This window comes from Polyodon spathula, chromosome 17 (assembly GCF_017654505.1).
Source record: "Polyodon spathula isolate WHYD16114869_AA chromosome 17, ASM1765450v1, whole genome shotgun sequence".
Classification (NCBI taxonomy): domain Eukaryota; kingdom Metazoa; phylum Chordata; class Actinopteri; order Acipenseriformes; family Polyodontidae; genus Polyodon; species Polyodon spathula.
In genome coordinates, this window is record NC_054550.1 from 37506342 (window position 1) to 37525222 (window position 18881).

General features: G+C 52.9%; 1 protein-coding gene across 1 annotated transcript in view; it reads left to right on the forward strand.

Moving 5' to 3' along the window:
- sptbn5 (spectrin, beta, non-erythrocytic 5) overlaps positions 1-18881 on the forward strand; it is a 64058-nt gene that overhangs the window by 30995 nt on the left and 14182 nt on the right. Inside the window, 23 exon segments of the mRNA XM_041275407.1 lie at positions 1249-1353; positions 1719-1910; positions 2041-2196; positions 2313-2504; positions 5046-5058; positions 5061-5140; positions 5715-5833; positions 6141-6255; positions 6862-6975; positions 7301-7422; positions 7703-7871; positions 8278-8460; positions 8722-8799; positions 9381-9553; positions 9940-10030; positions 10273-10419; positions 10758-10895; positions 11049-11305; positions 11627-11813; positions 11978-12190; positions 12441-12644; positions 12684-12706; positions 15439-15650. Coding sequence (XP_041131341.1) covers positions 1249-1353; positions 1719-1910; positions 2041-2196; positions 2313-2504; positions 5046-5058; positions 5061-5140; positions 5715-5833; positions 6141-6255; positions 6862-6975; positions 7301-7422; positions 7703-7871; positions 8278-8460; positions 8722-8799; positions 9381-9553; positions 9940-10030; positions 10273-10419; positions 10758-10895; positions 11049-11305; positions 11627-11813; positions 11978-12190; positions 12441-12644; positions 12684-12706; positions 15439-15650 — 3283 coding nt within the window.

The following is an 18881-nucleotide window of genomic DNA, read 5'->3' on the forward strand; positions in this document are numbered from 1 at the left end:
ATGGGAGTGAGCGAGTGGACCAGGAGTGGTTTAGATGGGATGGGTGTGAGCGAGTGGAACTGGAGTGGTTTAGATGGGATGGGTGTGAGCGAGTGGACCGGGAGTGGTTTAGATGGGATGGGTGTGAGTGAGTGGAACTGGGAGTGGTTTAGATGGGATGGGAGTGAGCGAGTGGACCGGGAGTGGTTTAGATGGGATGGGTGTGAGTGAGTGGACCGGGAGTGGTTGAGATGGGATGGGTGTGAGTGAGTGGACCGGGAGTGGTTTAGATGGGATGGGAGGGAGTGAGTGGACCGGGAGTGGTTTAGATGGGATGGGATGGGTGTGAGTGAGTGAACCGGGAGTGGTTTAGTTGGGATGGGAGTGAGCGAGTGGACCGGGAGTTGTTTAGATGGGATGGGTGTGAGTGAGTGGACCGGGAGTGGTTTAGATGGGATGGGATGGGTGTGAGTGAGTGAACTGGGTGTGGTTTAGATGGGATGGGAGGGAGTGAGTGGACCGGGAGTGGTTTAGATGGGATGGGTGTGAGTGAGTGGACCGGGAGTGGTTTAGATGGGATGGGAGTGAGCGAGTGGACCGGGAGTTGTTTAGATGGGATGGGTGTGAGCGAGTGGACCGGGAGTGGTTGAGATGGGATGGGTGTGAGTGAGTGGAACTGGAGTGGTTTAGATGGGATGGGTGTGAGTGAGTGAACCGGGAGTGGTTTAGATGGGATGGGTGTGAGCGAGTGGACCGGGAGTGGTTTAGATGGGATGGGATGGGTGTGAGTGAGTGGACCGGGAGTGGTGATGGGATTTAGATGGGATGGGTGTGAGCGAGTGGACCGGGAGTGGTTTAGATGGGATGGGAGTGAGCGAGTGGACCGGGAGTGGTTTAGATGGGATGGGTGTGAGTGAGTGAACCGGGAGTGGTTGAGATGGGATGGGAGTGAGCGAGTGGACCGGGAGTGGTTTAGATGGGATGGGTGTGAGTGAGTGAACCGGGAGTGGTTTAGATGGGATGGGAGTGAGCGAGTTGTTTCAATGGGATCGGTGTAGTTTAGTAAAGTCGAAGGGCCTATTTTAAAAACAGAAGCAGGGACCAGGGGCGTGGGTTGAACTGGGAGTCTGTGTAAAAGGGGGGTGGGCTTGGTAAATTGGGAGTGACTTAGAGAAATGGGAGGGGTTTTGCTAAACATTCTCTCTCTCTCTCTCTCTCTCTCTCTCTCTCTCTCTCTCTCTCTCTCTCTCTCTCTCTCTCTCTATTCAGATCCATCTGAAGAGCAGTGCTCTTGGGGACTCGGTGGACGAGACAGAAAGACTCATCAAGAGACACGAAGCCTTTGAGAAGCTGCTGAGCTCCCAGGAGGAGAAGGTGGGAAAAATAAATAGAATAAAACCAGTCTCCGCCAAATCAATCCGGCATTACTACCACCAGGGCTGGAATCAAATACTAAATAATGAAACCACACACTCAGGGCAGTGACAATGCTTTGTAACACAAAAGGCTGTTTTATTGCCAAGTTTACTTTGAGTAGTGCTGTACATCTATCATGATTGAAATAATTCAAGGTTCACTTGGTCTCCATGGTGAAAGGACTCCAGAACAGGAGTTTTATATTTTTTTGTCAATCCAAATGAATGAGAGATGGCACTTGCATGAGCAACACCCAGGAGTGAGCGACCAGTTTGTTTGAGGTCTGCTGGTTGTTTCCCAGTCCTACTGTGGTCCTTTCCCAGGTGACCTCCCTGAAAGAGCAGGCGGAGCAACTGAAGAAGGAAGGCTTGAAGAAGGACAGCACGGCTCACGTGCAGCACAAACTGAACTCAGTCCTGGAGAGGAGAGGGCGAGTGAAGGAGCTATCAGCGAAGAGATACAAGGAGCTCAGGACAGCCCAGCTGCATGCACTCTTCAACAGGGACCTGGCGGAGGTACAGGAGCCCTCCCGAGAGGGGGTGGTCCCCCCCCCCAGGGTTGGGTGGGGTGGGGGGACCCAGTCAAATAGGCACCGCTGCATGACCTGTTTGGAGGCACAGCCTCACAGTGGCACTGGTCTTGCAGGCGGAGGGCTGGATTGCTGAGCGGATGGAGAAGCTGCAGGATGACTCCAGGAAGGACCTGAGTGAGCTCAGGGTGAAGATGAAGCTGCTGCAGAAGCACCAAGCCTTTGAAGCTGAGATCCTGGCGCACACCGAGATCATCGCTGCAGTGCAGAAAGTAAGAGTGTGTCTCTGTGTACCACTGTGTGTACCACTGTCTCTCTCTCTCTAGGTGCATTTCTGATATTATCACACTCTCTCTCTCTCTCTCTCTCTCTCTTTCTCTCTCTTTAGGAGGGTGAGGCTCTGGTCTCGCTGCACCACCCCAGGTCCTCGGAGGTGCGGCGGGGTGCCAAGGCTCTGCAGGACCACTGGGAGGCGCTGCGCAGGGCAGTGGTGGCGCGGGGGAAGCTGCTGGAGGACAGCAGAGACTTCCTGGAGTTTCTGCAGAGAGTGGAGCAGGTGGAGGCCTGGATCAGACACAAGGTGAGTGCACAGCTCAGGGAGAGAGAGGAATGCAGTGTCTCTCATACAAACAGGAATTCAGATGAAGCAGGGGCAAATATCTAACCACGCAGTGTCCCTCATACAAACAGGAGTTCAGATAGATCAGGGGGCAGTTATCTACCCTTCTCTTTCTGCAAGCCTTACTTTTATCTACTCACATGATTCAACACTCATTCTGGACTTCCTATATGTTTTCGTTGTCCTCCTTTTAGAGTGAGATTGCTCTGTATCAAGGTGTACTGTTTAAAAAAACATTAATATACAGAAAATGTAAAGTGCATCTCTCTCTCCCATGCTCTCATCCCCTGTCTTTCTCTCTCCCTCTCCCATGCTCTCATCCCCTATCTTTCTCTCTCCCTCTCCCATGCTCTCATCCCCTCTTTCTCTCTCCCCCTCCCATGCTCTCATCGCATCTTTCTCTCTCCCTCTCCCATGCTCTCATCCCCCGTCTTTTCTCTCTCCCTCTCCCATGCTCTCATCCTGTCTTTCTCTCTCCCTCTCCCATGCTCTCATCCCCTGTCTTTCTCTCTCCCTCTCCCATGCTCTCATCCCTTGTCTTTCTCTCTCCCTCTCCCATGCTCTCATCCCCTGTCTTTCTCTCTCCCTCTCCCATGCTCTCATCCCATCTTTCTCTCTCCCTCTCCCATGCTCTCATCCCCTGTCTTTCTCTCTCCCTCTCCCATGCTCTCATCCTGTCTTTCTCTCTCCCTCTCCCATGCTCTCATCCCCTGTCTTTCTCTCTCCCTCTCCCATGCTCTCATCCCATCTTTCTCTCTCCCTCTCCCATGCTCTCATCCTGTCTTTCTCTCTCCCTCTCCCATGCTCTCATCCTGTCTTTCTCTCTCCCTATCCCATGCTCTCATCCTGTCTTTCTCTCTCCCTCTCCCATGCTCTCATCCCCTGTCTTTCTCTCTCCCTCTCCCATGCTCTCATCCCATCTTTCTCTCTCCCTCTCCCATGCTCTCATCCCCTGTCTTTTCTCTCTCCCTCTCCCATGCTCTCATCCTGTCTTTCTCTCTCCCTCTCCCATGCTCTCATCCTGTCTTTTCTCTCTCTATCTCCCATGCTCTCATCCTGTCTTTCTCTCTCCCTATCCCATGCTCTCATCCTGTCTTTCTCTCTCCCTCTCCCATGCTCTCATCCTGTCTTTCTCTCTCCCTCTCCCATGCTCTCATCCTGTCTTTCTCTCTCCCTCTCCCATGCTCTCATCCTGTCTTTCTCTCTCCCTCTCCCATGCTCTCATCCCCTGTCTTTTCTCTCTCCCTCTCCCATGCTCTCATCCCATCTTTCTCTCTCCCTCTCCCATGCTCTCATCCTGTCTTTTCTCTCTCCCTCTCCCATGCTCTCATCCCCTGTCTTTTCTCTCCCCCTCTCCCATGCTCTCATCCCCTGTCTTTTCTCTCTCCCTCTCCCATGCTCTCATCCCCTGTCTTTCTCTCTCCCTCTCCCATGCTCTCATCCTGTCTTTTCTCTCTCCCTCTCCCATGCTCTCATCCTGTCTTTTCTCTCTCCCTATCCCATGCTCTCATCCTGTCTTTTCTCTCTCCCTCTCCCATGCTCTCATCCCCTGTCTTTTCTCTCTCCCTCTCCCATGCTCTCATCCTGTCTTTCTCTCTCCCTCTCCCATGCTCTCATCCCCTGTCTTTTCTCTCTCCCTCTCCCATGCTCTCATCCTGTCTTTTCTCTCTCCCTCTCCCATGCTCTCATCCCCTGTCTTTTCTCTCTCCCTCTCCCATGCTCTCATCCTGTCTTTTCTCTCTCCCTCTCCCATGCTCTCATCCTGTCTTTTCTCTCTCCCTCTCCCATGCTCTCATCCTGTCTTTCTCTCTCCCTCTCCCATGCTCTCATCCCCTGTCTTTTCTCTCTCCCTCTCCCATGCTCTCATCCTGTCTTTCTCTCTCCCTCTCCCATGCTCTCATCCCCTGTCTTTTCTCTCTCCCTCTCCCATGCTCTCATCCTGTCTTTCTCTCTCCCTCTCCCATGCTCTCATCCTGTCTTTCTCTCTCCCTATCCCATGCTCTCATCCCCTGTCTTTCTCTCTCCCTCTCCCATGCTCTCATCCTGTCTTTCTCTCTCCATGCCTCATCCCATCTTTCTCTCGTCCTCTCCCATGCCTCATCCATGCTCTCATCCTGTCTTTCTCTCTCTCTCTCCCATGCTCTCATCCCCTGTCTTTTCTCTCTCCCTCTCCCATGCTCTCATCCTGTCTTTCTCTCTCCCTCTCCCATGCTCTCATCCTGTCTTTCTCTCTCCCTCTCCCATGCTCTCATCCCCTGTCTTTCTCTGTCCCTCTCCATGCTCTCATCCCATCTTTCTCTGTCCCTGTCCCATGCTAGGATCCTGTCTGATCAATGTCCCTCTCCCATGCTCTCATCCTGGCAAGGATCTATCCCTCTCACGGGCTCTCATCCTGTCTTTTCTCTCTCCCTCACCGATGCTCTCATCCCCTGTCTTTCTCTCCCCCTCTCGCATGCGGTGAGTGGGGGTCTTTCTCTCTCCCTCTACAAGGGGCTGATCTAGGATGTTATGATCAATGTGGTGTGTCCGTCAAGGATTATGAGCACGGGCTGCAGCTGCTGAAGAACACTCAACGAGTTCAGGGCTCCGGCGCAGCGGTGGTGGGGGTCGAAGTAGGGAAGTACAGGTCTGAGTGGGCGTCTAAAGTGGGGGGGGTACAAGGGGCTGGGGGGGTCTAAGTAGGGGGTGTACAAGGGGCTGAGTGGTGGTGGGGAGGGGGCACAGGTTGGTGGAATCGGGCGGGTGCTTTATATTGTATTGTGACGTCCATATTTAAATGCAAGGGACAGTATTCAGAATGCATGTGCTTTTTTAAAAACATTTGCCAATATATTGACATGCTTGTTCAGTAAGGAGTTGATTCTGCTCTGCTTGCATATAAATCACTAAGAGCTCGTCTTCCCTGCTGAATGTGCAGAGAGAAGGTGGTTATGAAGAGTCAGCACTGTGACCTCTTCTGAGACCAAGGGTTGAATTTTTTTCTGCCATGCTTTTCCCATGGCTTTGAATTGGCTTAACCATACACCTCTATGTTTTACAATGCTTGTATGTGCTTTACGTACTTTGCAATGCTTTTACCAAACCTTAACGACTCGAGATCCACTCATGTGTATATAGCCCATGGTCCAGCTGGTCAGAGAGCCTTTCAGAGTGGTGTGTGTGTCTCTGCAGGAAGTGACCGTGGACGACGCCCACATCAAGGCTATTAATACTCTGGCCAGCCGGCTGGAGAGGCAAAACAAAGAGGAAGTGACCACTGTCCGGCAGCGCAGACTGCAGCTCAACGAGAGGTAACCACAGCAACAGGGCTCTGTCACTTAAGGGGGTGGGGGAGTATATTATGATGCCTGTTTCTCAAAATAAGCTTTTTACGATATCTGGGCTTACAGGATAAATTATGGTTTTGCAATGCATTGCTAAAAAATAATCAGCGACAACTCAGCTGTTGGTTATGCGCTGATCCTCCTTCACGGAATGGCCTCAGCGCTCCATGGAGATGCATGAAGAACACTCTATACATATTCTATATATGAAAAGAAATGAAAAGATAAATGTGCTAATGACTGGTCTCTCTGTCTCTCCCCCACTCTCCCCAAGATGGAACAGTTTCCATGGCAACCTGAGTCGTTACCGGAAGAGGCTGGAGGGGGCGCTAGAGGTGCACTCACTGATCAGAGAATTGGAGGAGATTCGGGAGAGGATTGGGGAGAAGGTGGGGTTCAGCTCAATCACTGCACCCCGCACACACTCAGCACCCATCACACACACACATACATCGAATACATTGCTGGGCATGCATATCCTTGTGGGGGATAGTTTAGCCTGGCTGACGTATGAGGGTACGTTAGCCAGCTTTGCATATAACTAGAGAAGCTACCTGTCTGATTACGATGAAATTTGAGCACAAAGTATTGCAAGTCTCATAATCCTAGTGTGTATGGCGACTGTCTAACTGTGTGCCACAGTTACACTGTTACATACATTTACAGAAGCACTTTCAATTGCGATGAAGCTTGGTCTTAAAATAAGAGTTTCGAGTTTGTGCATGCTGTAGAGTTAGCTCACGCACACGCTGCACTTTCTCATTATGCCTCTTGTTTTGTATTGTATTTAGCGCAGGATGAATGTCACTGACTTGTCAGTCTTACAGACACTGAAGGAGCTATTGATTGAGCGTCAGTGTTATCATTTCACATTCTTGATGGGAATCTGCCTGTGTCTCTCATGTGCTGTTCTGCTCTCTGCGTGTGCTGTCGAAGACCCCTTTATGCATATGCACAGGTCCAGCGTAACAGGTTTGCTTGTCTTTGCTCTGCAGAGTCTGCTGATGCAGGGGCTGGACTGGGGACAGGACGTGGCGAGCGTGGAGATTCTGATTCGCCGGCACGAGGAGACTCTGCGAGAGATCAAAGTCATCCAGGAGAAGACTGCGGTACCAGCATTGTGCCTTACTGCACTTCACTATGCTTTATCATGCGTTTACCACAGTGATATTAAAGTGGCAGCAACTAGTAAAATAAATCTGTAAATCTTAGTTTTTAAACAGACGTGTTACAGCAAACATGCATTTCCAATTTAAAATACAGAGCTTTGAACTGAAGACACTGCTAAGGTGAAATGACCTAGGAATTTATTAGATTTTTTACTCAAAATTACTCAAATCTGAAATTGAAGGAAATCAAGTTTTTCCAGGACACCCCTGGAGTTAGTTTGTTCCGTGTTGTGTGAGGCGCTGACTTGCGCTGTGTTGCTGACAGGCCCTGGAGAAGGAGGCTCGGAGCCTGGGGAGGACGGAGCCATCCCTGGGGGGAAGGCTGAGCCAGAAGCAGCAAGGGGTGAAGGAGGCCTGGCTCCAGCTGGAGAGGGAGGCCAAGCTTCGGTAAGAGATCTCAGCACAGGAGCCACGGGCTGCACTGGGTCAGTGGTGCACCAGCTGTCTGTACAAGAAGCACAGGAGCCAGGGGCTGTACTGGATCAGTGAAGCACCAGCTGTCTGTACAAGGAAGACTACTTTCTGCAGCTATGATTATTATTAGTATTGTTATTATTAAGATAGTGATAGAGGTGGGTATGATGGTGTTGTAGTTATTATTACTATTATTATGATCTTTGTGATGGACTGTGTTTATGATCGTCACTGTGTTGTCTATCTGCTCCAGTAAGGAGAAGCTCCAGGCCGCTCTGCAGCTCCAGTGCTTTAATGCTGACCAGCGTGAGCTCCTCCACTGGGTCCAGAAGGTCACGACCCTGATGTCAGAGAGCGGGATGCCCAAGAACAAGAGCGAGGCTGAGAGCCTGAGAGCAGAGCACCGAGAGAGGAAGGCAAGTGTCTGTCTGACTGCCTGTTTGCCTGCGTGTCTGTCTGCCTGCATGTCTGCCTGCCTGCCTGCCTGCCTGCCTGCCTGCCTGCCTATCTGCCTTCCTGCCTGTTGTCTGTCTGTCTGTCTGTCTGTCTGTCTGTGTACCTGTCTGCCTGCCTGCCTGTTTGTCTGCCTTCCTGTCTGTCTGTCTGTCTGTGTACCTGTCTGTATGTGTGTCTGTCTGTCTGTGTGTCTGTCTGTCTGTGTGTCTGTCTGTCTGCCTGCGTGTCTGTCTGTGTGTCTGTCTGTCTGTGTATCCCTCTGCCTTTCTGCCTGATTGTCTGTCACTTCAAGTGTCTCCTTGTCTTATATACACGTATCTCGAGGATGTTTGAAGTTCTGGGGATGGATCTTGAGCTCTGTTCCAGGTGGAGATCGATGCACGGCGGGAGCGCTTCGACTCAGTGAAGAGTTGCGGTTACAAGCTGACCTCCTCTAGACACTACGCCTCCGTGGAGATCCAACAGGCTCTGGGCACGCTAGAGGAGGCTCGGGCTGGGCTGGACCGGGCCTGGCAGGACCACAGCCTGAGACTGGACCAGGCGCTGGAGCTGCAGGTACTGGGAGAGGGTTTCCGTTCACTAACTTGGAGAGACGTACTATCATACACAGATCACATAGGTCTTTATTATTCAGCATAGTTGTGTTGTTGGGCATGGGGATATTTTGTATACAATGGAACTGGATAGAACAGTGCTGGTGCTGACCAGAACTTTGTGAGATCTCAGTAGGTCACAATCCTGAAGCAGCAGCAGCAGCACTGACCAGGTCTGACCTGGCTCTTTTCCCCATACATTTCTGTTTTGTCTCTGTTGCAGATATTCTACAGCTACGTGGAGCAGAGTGAGAGCTGGCTGAGCAACAAGGAGGCTTTCCTTGCCAATGAAGACCTGGGGGTGAGTCTGCTGTCTTCATATTGAGCTTGTGACCCAGTGGAGAGGACACTTGCCGTTTCAAGCTAGCATCTTACTAACTGGCTAAAGGTAGCGCTTATTTGTGTGTGAATGTATCTGCAGCAAACAAGGGTACAGATCCCCTGTTCCTAAGCCTGCCCGGGCTTGTCTTTGTTCCCCAAATACCAAGTTAGCACCTTGTTAATCCCCACCATACCCGCATCATCACCCCCCCACTTCCAGCGTTTAGCAGACCTTGGTTAACCACAGCGCCCTGTTAGGTATCAATCCGCAGATTGTTCTTCTTCATTCTAAACCTCACCAGTTATTAACCACAGAATGGATCCAACACCAGGTTTTAATACAAGCTTGGTTAGCCACAGTGTATTGGTATCAATATCAGTTGTTTTATTAAACTCACGTTAAATCCAGGAATGGATCAAACTGCAATGCAATGGGAGTCTTATATCCATCCCTTCACACACCTGCAGTGTTGTTGTTGCCCCCGCTATTTGCACACTGAGTCACAGGGTTCCAATCTGTGTGCTTCTCACACTGAGTCACAGTTCCATACTTGTGTTCAGGACTCCTTGTCCAGTGTGGAGGCTCTTCAGAGGAAGCACCACCACTTCGAGAAGACCCTGGAGGCTCAGCTGGAGAAGGTGGAGGCCATGGAGAGGTTTGCACGACAGCTTACCCAGAAACAGCACTTTGACTCGGAGAACATCGCCAGCAAGAGCCAGGCTGTGCTGCTCAGGTAAACACCCCGAAAGATCCCAGTCCCTCAGTCACCTCCTGCCCCTTGACCATCTTCAAAACATGAAGCTGTTGAACTGCAGAGATCCTGCAGTCTGCAGCCGTCCCACCTCAGATGTTGCAGACAGTGGAGCTGCTTCACCTCAAAACATGGTAGCGTAGAGTAAGTGTTGTGATAACCACGGCAATGTGCACAAAATTCACAGTAAATGCATGGGAAATCCATAGTGAACTGCAAAATTACAATGGTGAAAGGTTTTCTGACCTAGTCCTGTAATGGTCTATGAAGATCTTACCTTCTTGTACTATAAAGAGTGTCTAGTCGTGTCACTAGCCTGCTGAAGTGTGGCGTGCATGGAGGGGACCTGACTTGTTTGTGCTGCACAGGAAGGGGAAGCTGCTGGAGAGCTGTGCAGAGCGCAGGGGGAGGCTGCAGGAATCCTGGCAGCTGTACAAGTTCCTGGGAAACAGCTATGAGGTGAGATGGTAGTAGGGAGAGGAGAGGGAATGAAGAGTAGGGTGGAATGGAGAGAGGCGTCAGGGAGGTGGTGATGAGCAGAGGAGAAAGGGAGCAGTGGGAAGGGAAGAATAATGAAGGCAGGAGAAGTGGGAGTTGGGAGAGAGGGGTGTTGCATGATATTACAATGTGTGGGAGTTAGGAGAGAGGGGTATTGCACTTTGTAACACCTGTCCTCTCCCTCTGTCCCTCCCTCCTCTCAGGTGTGCTCCTGGCTCAATGAGAGGAACGCAGTGGCGTTGGATGAGAGCTGGAGGGACCCAACAAACTTACAGGCCAAGCTGCAGAAACACCAGAGCTTCGAGGCAGAGATCACAGCCAACCAGAACCGTGTGCAGGCCATCAATGCGGTAACCACACACATGAGCATGCATGCACACGCGCACGCACACACATGCACACATGCACACAGAACACACACACATGACACACAGATGCGCACACACATAATCACACGCACACACACACACACACTCACACACAATACACATAACACATAGAACCTGTTGTGGTTTAAACATCTAGAATGCTTTCTCTTTGACATTCTGAGTGCAAGATCTACACTCTCGGCTGAATTATAAAGTGTAGTTGCTGCTAATAGGTTCCAGTGCAGACGTGACTTATAATAAGGATTCTAGCTAGTTTATTGACTGTCTTTGTATCGGTCTGTGTGTGTGTCTACACTCAGGAAGGGGAGGCGATGCTGGCCGCGGGACACTTCACCCCAGACAAGATCAGCACGAGACTGCAGGAGCTGCAGAGACTCTGGGAGCAGCTCCACACAAACTGCCAGCAGAAGAGGAGCCGGCTGCTTGAAGCTTACCAGGTACCAGGGGAGACTGGAAAGTCAGGGGAGAGGGAAGTGAAGGGTGGGAAGAGAAAAGGTTCACCAGGTATGAGACAGAGGAGGACAAAAGGGAGGCTGGGGAGATCTAATACCCCCCCATTCTCCCCCCTTTCACTCCCCTTTCTCTCCCAGGCCCTGCAGTTCCAGCGCTCCCTGCAGGATCTTGATGACTGGCTGTGCTCGGTGGAGGCTGAGCTCTCGAACCCGGACTGTGGCTCGGACCTGCCCTCAGTCACCCGGATGCTTAAGGCCCTGGAGGGTGTGGAGGAAGGGGTCGAAGGTCACCTTGAGAGGATTCGGGGACTGGTTGAGCGTGCCAAGCGCTTCCGGGTCGAGGGGAACTTCCTGGCAGAGGAGATCCAGCAGCGTGTGGGAGAGACGGTGCAAAGGTGAGGAGGGGATGGGTGGGGACAGGGTGGAGAGCATACAGCTAGGGAGGAGTGATAGGAATTGGGCTGGAGAGGACCAGACTTGGGGTGGAAGAGAGACTGGTGCATTGCGAGTGGAATTAGGTTGAGGTGAAGGAGAGAGAGGTAGCCAAACTTGAATGTGGTGAGTGGAACTGGGATGGCATGAGTAGAACTGGGAGCAAAGCAGACTGGGGTGAAGTGAGCGGAGCTGAGTTGGAAGCCCTGTATTATTGTGTTACAGTACCACTGTGTCCCCCTCTCCTCTCTAATCCCTGTGTGTTTAACCACCCTCTGCTGCAGGTATAACATGCTGTCGGAGCCCCTGGAGGAGCGCAGGGAGAACCTGGAGGCGTGGCAGCTGCTGTTCCAGTGCTACCGGGACCTGGAGGATGAGCTGGTCTGGGTTCAGGACAGGCTGCCCCTGGCATACTCACAGGACTGGGGCAACTCGGTGCACAGCACACAGGCACTGCTCAAGAAACACCAGGTGAGGGGAGAGGGGAGGAGAGGGGAGCAGAGGGGAGACACACTGCTTCTTACATACAGGACTGAGCACCAATACTTCTCACACACCCTCTCCCTCTCTCTCTCTCCATCTCCCCTCCATCCCCTACCCCTCTCTATCCTCTCCCCTCTCTCTGCTCTCCCCAGGCTCTGCTCAGTGAGCTGGTCAGTCGGGAGCCCCTGGTCCAAGCTGTGCTCGAGGCGGGGCAGAGTCTGGTCAAGGGGCGACACTTTGCCGCTGCAGAGATCGGGAAGCGTCTATCTGAGCTGAGGGAGGCCATGCACAGCCTACAGGGGGAGGCAGAGAGCCGGGGCAGGAAGCTTCAGGAGGCCCTGCAAATACAGACCTTCCTTTCAGAGGTAACTACGGACTGTGTGTCTCCCAGTATATCCCAGTACTATCAAATCACAGACTGATACTTGAGCATTAGCCCTCACTTCAGTGTGCCATGTTAATGAAATCGATCCATTTTTAGTCGACTGTTTTAAATCTGAAAACAAACGTACAGAGTAGAGCTGCCAAACTCAATGGGGTTTGAGTATCAATGCTTCTGAACCTGTGTGCTCTTGAATCTCACATGTCTCCTGTCCCCTGTGACTCTGAACCTAGCTGTCCGAGCTGGAGTCCTGGATGGGGGAACGGCGCCCCCCGCTGGAGGCCTCTGATTTTGGGCGGAATGAGGAGGCGACCATGGCACTGCTGCACAAGCTGGACTCCATCAGGGAGGGCGCGGCTTGGAGCTGCTACCCGGCACCCAGACAGGTACACAGTCACCGCAACCAAACGCAACCACTGACCCTTACACTCACACAGGCACCCCAACCAAGCAGACACGCTTAGCAAAGACCACAGGTACAAAAAACGCAGCACCCAAAACCAAACCAGACACTGACCCAACAGCTACACAGCACCCCGAACCAAACCAGACGCTGACCCGACAGGTACACAGCACCCCGAACCAAACCAGACACTGAGACAGCTACACAGCACCCCGACCGCTGACCCGACAGCTACACAGCACCCCGAACCAAACCAGACTCTCACCCGACAGCTACACAGCACCCCGAACCAAACCAGACACTGACCCGACAGGTACACAGCACCCCGAACCAAACCAGACACTGACCCGACAGCTACACAGCACCCCGAACCAAACCAGACACTGACCCGACAGGTACACAGCACCCCGAACCAAACCAGACACTGACCCGACAGCTACACAGCACCCCGAACCAAACCAGACCTGACCTGACAGCTACACAGACCCCGAACCAAACCAGACACTCACCCGACTGCTACACAGCACCCCGAACCAAACCAGACGCTGACCCGACAGGTACACAGCACCCCGAACCAAACCAGACACTGACCCGACAGCTACACAGCACCCCGAACCAAACCAGACGCTGACCCGACAGGTACACAGCACCCCGAACCAAACCAGACGCTGACCCGACAGCTACACAGCACCCCGAACCAAACCAGACGCTGACCCGACAGGTACACAGCACCCCGAACCAAACCAGACACTGACCCGACAGCTACACAGCACCCCGAACCAAACCAGACGCTGACCCGACAGGTACACAGCACCCCGAACCAAACCAGACACCCGACTACACAGCACCCCGAACCAAACCAGACGCTGACCCCAGGTACACAGCACCCCGAACCAAACCAGACTCTCACCCGACAGCTACACAGCACCCCGAACCAAACCAGACACTGACCCGACAGCTACACAGCACCCCGAACCAAACCAGACACTGACCCGACAGCTACACAGCACCCCGAACCAAACCAGACTCTCACCCGACAGCTACACAGAACCCCGAACCAAACCAGACTCTCACCCGACAGCTACACAGCACCCCGAACCAAACCAGACGCTGACCCGACAGCTACACAGCACCCCGAACCAAACCAGACACTGACCCGACAGCTACACAGCACCCCGAACCAAACCAGACACTGACCCGACAGCTACACAGCACCCCGAACCAAACCAGACTCTCACCCGACAGCTACACAGAACCCCGAACCAAACCAGACTCTCACCCGACAGCTACACAGAACCCCGAACCAAACCAGACTCTCACCCGACAGCTACACAGCACCCCGAACCAAACCAGACTCTCACCCGACAGCTACACAGAACCCCGAACCAAACCAGACTCTCACCCGACAGCTACACAGAACCCCGAACCAAACCAGACTCTCACCCGACAGCTACACAGCACCCCGAACCAAACCAGACTCTCACCCGACAGGTACACAGCACCCCGAACCAAACCAGACGCTGACCCGACAGGTACACAGCACCCCGAACCAAACCAGACGCTGACCCGACAGGTACACAGCACCCCGAACCAAACCAGACGCTGACCCGACAGGTACACAGCACCCCGAACCAAACCAGACGCTGACCCGACAGGTACACAGCACCCCGAACCAAACCAGACGCTGACCCGACAGGTACACAGCACCCCGAACCAAACCAGACGCTGACCCGACAGGTACACAGCACCCCGAACCAAACCAGACGCTGACCCGACAGGTACACAGCACCCCGAACCAAACCAGACACTGACCCGACAGGTACACAGCACCCCGAACCAAACCAGACGCTGACCCGACAGCTACACAGCACCCCGAACCAAACCAGACACTGACCCGACAGGTACACAGCACCCCGAACCAAACCAGACACTGACCCGACAGCTACACAGCACCCCGAACCAAACCAGACTCTCACCCGACAGCTACACAGCACCCCGAACCAAACCAGACTGACCCGACAGCTACACAGCACCCCGAACCAAACCAGACTCTCACCCGACAGCTACACAGCACCCCGAACCAAACCAGACACTGACCCGACAGCTACACAGCACCCCGAACCAAACCAGACACTGACCCGACAGCTACACAGCACCCCGAACCAAACCAGACACTGACCCGACAGCTACACAGCACCCCGAACCAAACCAGACACTGACCCGACAGGTACACAGCACCCCGAACCAAACCAGACACTGACCCGACAGCTACACAGCACCCCGAACCAAACCAGACACTGACCCGACAGCTACACAGCACCCCGAACCAAACCAGACTCTCACCCGACAGGTACACAGCACCCCGAACCAAACCAGACACTGACCCGACAGGTACACAGCACCCCGAACCAAACCAGACGCTGACCCGACAGGTACACAGCACCCCGAACCAAACCAGACGCTGACCCGACAGGTACACAGCACCCCGAACCAAACCAGACACTGACCCGACAGGTACACAGCACCCCGAACCAAACCAGACACTGACCCGACAGCTACACAGCACCCCGAACCAAACCAGACACTGACCCGACAGGTACACAGCACCCCGAATCAAACCAGACACTGACCCGACAGCTACACAGCACCCCGAACCAAACCAGACACTGACCCGACAGCTACACAGCACCCCGAACCAAACCAGACGCTGACCCGACAGGTACACAGCACCCCGAACCAAACCAGACACTGACCCGACTGCTACAAAGCACCCCGAACCAAACCAAACCAATAATGTGCTATATCAGTACTGACCCGTCCTCCCTCCCCAGTCACCTGGTCTCGGAGCGGCTGGAGCCCATGTTGGATCAGTACCGGTCCCTGCTGCAGCTCTCCGCAGAGCGGCGAGCCATCCTGGAGCAGCAGAAACAGCTGTACGTGTTCGAGAGAGAGGCCCGCGAGTTCAGCAACTGGGTCAGCACTAAAAAGAGTGCAGCAGAGTCTGAGGAGTATGGGCAAGACCTGGACGCTGACCCGACAGGTACACAGCACCCCGAACCAAACCAGGGGGGGGGGGGGTGTTACAAAGCAACGGGCAAACCAAACCAATAATGTGCTATATCAGTACTGACCCGTCCTCCCTCCCCAGTCACCTGGTCTCGGAGCGGCTGGAGCCCATGTTAGAGAAGGGCAAGTCCTGAACGATGTGACGTGAGATTGATAGACAGAGCGGCGAGCGAGAGAGAGAGAGAGAGAGAGCGTGGGTGTTCGAGAGAGAGGCCCGCGAGTTCAGTCGGGAGGGTCAGGACTAGAAAGAGAGAGAGAGTCTGAGAGAGAGATAGAGACCTGAGAGGTGTTTAAAGTACGAGCAAGTCACCTTGGGAAATTATTGCATTTGTGAGAGAGAGAGAGAGAGAGAGAAGCAGAGTTAGTAAAGCAATTTCCTGGACGATGTCTATAGAGAGAGAGAGAGAGAGAGAGATGAGGGAGAGAGAGAGACAGAGAGAGGGGGTTAGTAAGTAAGATCAAGTCCCTGAGGATGTGGAGGTGAGAGAGAGAGAAGAGAGAAGAGTGAGAGAGAGAGATGGGTAGTAAAGAGCAAGTTCCTGGAGGATGTGGAGGTGTAGAGAGAGAGAGAGAGCAGGAGGTTAGAGTAAATCCAGCAGTCCTGGACGATTTGAGAGTGAGTGAGAGAGAGGAGAGAGAGAGAGTGAGGAGAGAGAGAGAGGAGAGAGATGAGGTTAGAGTGTTAGAGTACTGACAAGTCCCTGGAAGGATGTGGAGAGTGACTAGATAGCTAGGGAGAGAGGAGATGTTAGAGTAGGTAGCAAGTCCTGGAGGATGTGGAGGTGATGAGATAGAGAGAGAGCGGTAGGTTACAGTATGAGCCAGTCCTGGGAGGCGGGTGAGATGAGTAGAGAGAGAGCGGTAAGTTAGAGTAAGAGCAACGTACCTGGAGAATGTGATGTGTGAGATAGAGAAGAGAGAGACTGAGATAGAGCGTAGAGAGGTGAGATCGAGGGGTTAGAGTACGGGTAAGTCCCCCTGGAGGATGTGGAATGAGAGAGGAGAGAGCGAGAGGGGGGGTGTTAGAGAAGGGACAAGTCCTGGACGATGTGATGAGAGAGAGACAGATAGAGAGAGAGAGAGAGAGGAGAGAGAGAGAAGAGCGGTAGGTTAGAGTACGGGCAAGTCCTGGAGGATGTGGAGGTGAGAGAGAGAGAGCGGGAGGTTAGAGTAAGAGCAAGTCTGTGAGGATGTGGAGAGTGAGGAGAGAGAGAGAGAGAGAGAGAGAGAGAGAGAGAGATGGGGTGTTAAAGTACGGGCAAGTCCTGGAGGATGTGGAGGTGAGAGAGAGAGAGAGAGGAGAGAGCATGAGCGGAGGTTAAGTAAAGTCCAAGTCCTAGAGAGAGACGATGTGAGAGAGTGTGAGAGAGAGAGAGTGAGGGAGAGAGAGAGAGAGAGAGAGAGAGAGGTTTTAGCGGAGAGAGTAGAGGGGGGTTAGAGTACGAAGCAAGGCTTGGAGGAGTGGGAGGTGGGAGAGAGAGGATAAGATAGAGTGCAGGGGGGTTATAGTAAGAGCAAGTCCTGGACGTGTGTGAGGTGAGGATGAGACATTGATTGAGATGAGAGATGCGAGAGAGTAAGGTTAGAGTCAGAGTAAAGATCCTTCCTGGAGGATTTGGAGGTGAGAAGAGCGAGGAGAATTTTGGTTTGGTTTAGAGAGAGCGAGGACAGAGAGAGAGGGGTGGGGGTGTTAGAGTTTACGGGCAAGTCCCTGGAGGATGTGGAGATGAGAGAGAGAGAGAGAGAGAGAGGAGAGAGAGAGAGACTGGGGGTGGGTTTTGTTCAAGTAACGGGCAAGTCCTTGGAGGATGTGGAGGTGATAGATAGAGAGAGAGAGAGAGAGAGAGGCAGAGTTTAGAGTAATAGCAAGTCCTGAGTATGTTGGAGTGAGAGAGTGATGATTAGTAGGATACAGGTAGAGACGAGTAAGAAGCAGAAGTAAGAGATTTTTTAGGTGGAGAGAGAGGTGGAGGAGAGAGAGAGAGAGAGAGAGCGGGGGGTTAGAGTAAGAGCAAGTCCTGGAGGATGTGGAGGTGAGAGAGAGAGAGAGAGAGAGAGTGGGGGGGTTAGAGTAAGAGCAAGTCCTGGAGGATGTGGAGGAGAGAGATAGATGAGCGGGGAGGTTAGAGTAATAGCCCCAGCAAAGTCCTGGACCTGAGACATGTGGAGTCCTCTGGAGAGAGTGAGGGAGAGGAGAGAGAGAGAGAGAGAGGGGAGAGAGTTAGAGATGAGAGAGGAGAGAGGAGAGAGAGTGAGGAGAGAGAGGAGGAGAGAGGAGGCAAATCCTGGAAGGATTATTAGAGTAGTGCCATTCCTCAGGGTATTTGGAGTTACACGATAGTTGAGAGAGAGAGAGAGAGAGAGAGGGAGAGAGCCACGAGTACGGGGAAGTCCTGGACTCGAGGATTTGAGGTGAGAGAGAGAGAGAGAGAGCGGGAGGGTTAGAGTAATAGCAAGTCTCTGGAGGATTTTGGAGGGAGCAGTGAGAGAGAGAGAGAGAGAGAGTGGGGGGGTTAGAGTAAGAGCAAGTCCTGGAGGATGTGGAGGAGAGAGAGAGAGAGAGAGAGAGAGAGAGAGAGAGAGAGAGGGAGGAGATTTGGGTGTTACAGTACGGCCAAGTCCCTGAGGTTTGTCTCTCTCGAGAATCCTTCCTCTCCTCCTCTACTCCTATGTACGGTTCAGTTACTGGCACGTCCTGGACTGATGTGGAGGTGAGAGAGAGAGAGTAGAGAGCGGTAGGTAGAGTAAGAGCAAGTCACCTGGAACTATGTGGAGGAAAGAGAGAGAGAGAGAGAGAGGGAAGGTTAGAGTAAGAGCAAGTCCTGGAGGATGTGGAGGAGAGAGAGAGAGAGAGTGGTTAGAGAGAGAGAGAGGAGGGGGGTGTTATAGTCCGGGCGATCCTGGAGGATTACCAGGTAAGTGAGAGTCCTGGAGGATTGTGGAGAAGATAGAGAAGAGAGATCGGGGTGGTAGAGACGGGAGGACTGAGAGAGGAGAGTGAGAGAGAGAGAGAGAGAGAGAGGCGTTAGAGAGAGAGAGAGAGAGATGTGGGAGAGAGAGAGAGAGAGAGAGATAGACCTTTGTAAAAAGTAGCTCTAGAGCAAGCCCTGAATCTCAGGCTCGTTCAGGACCTCCTGGTGAGAGAGAGAGAGAGAGAGAGAGAGAGAGAGAGCGGGGGGTTAGAGTAAGAGCAAGTCCTGGAGGA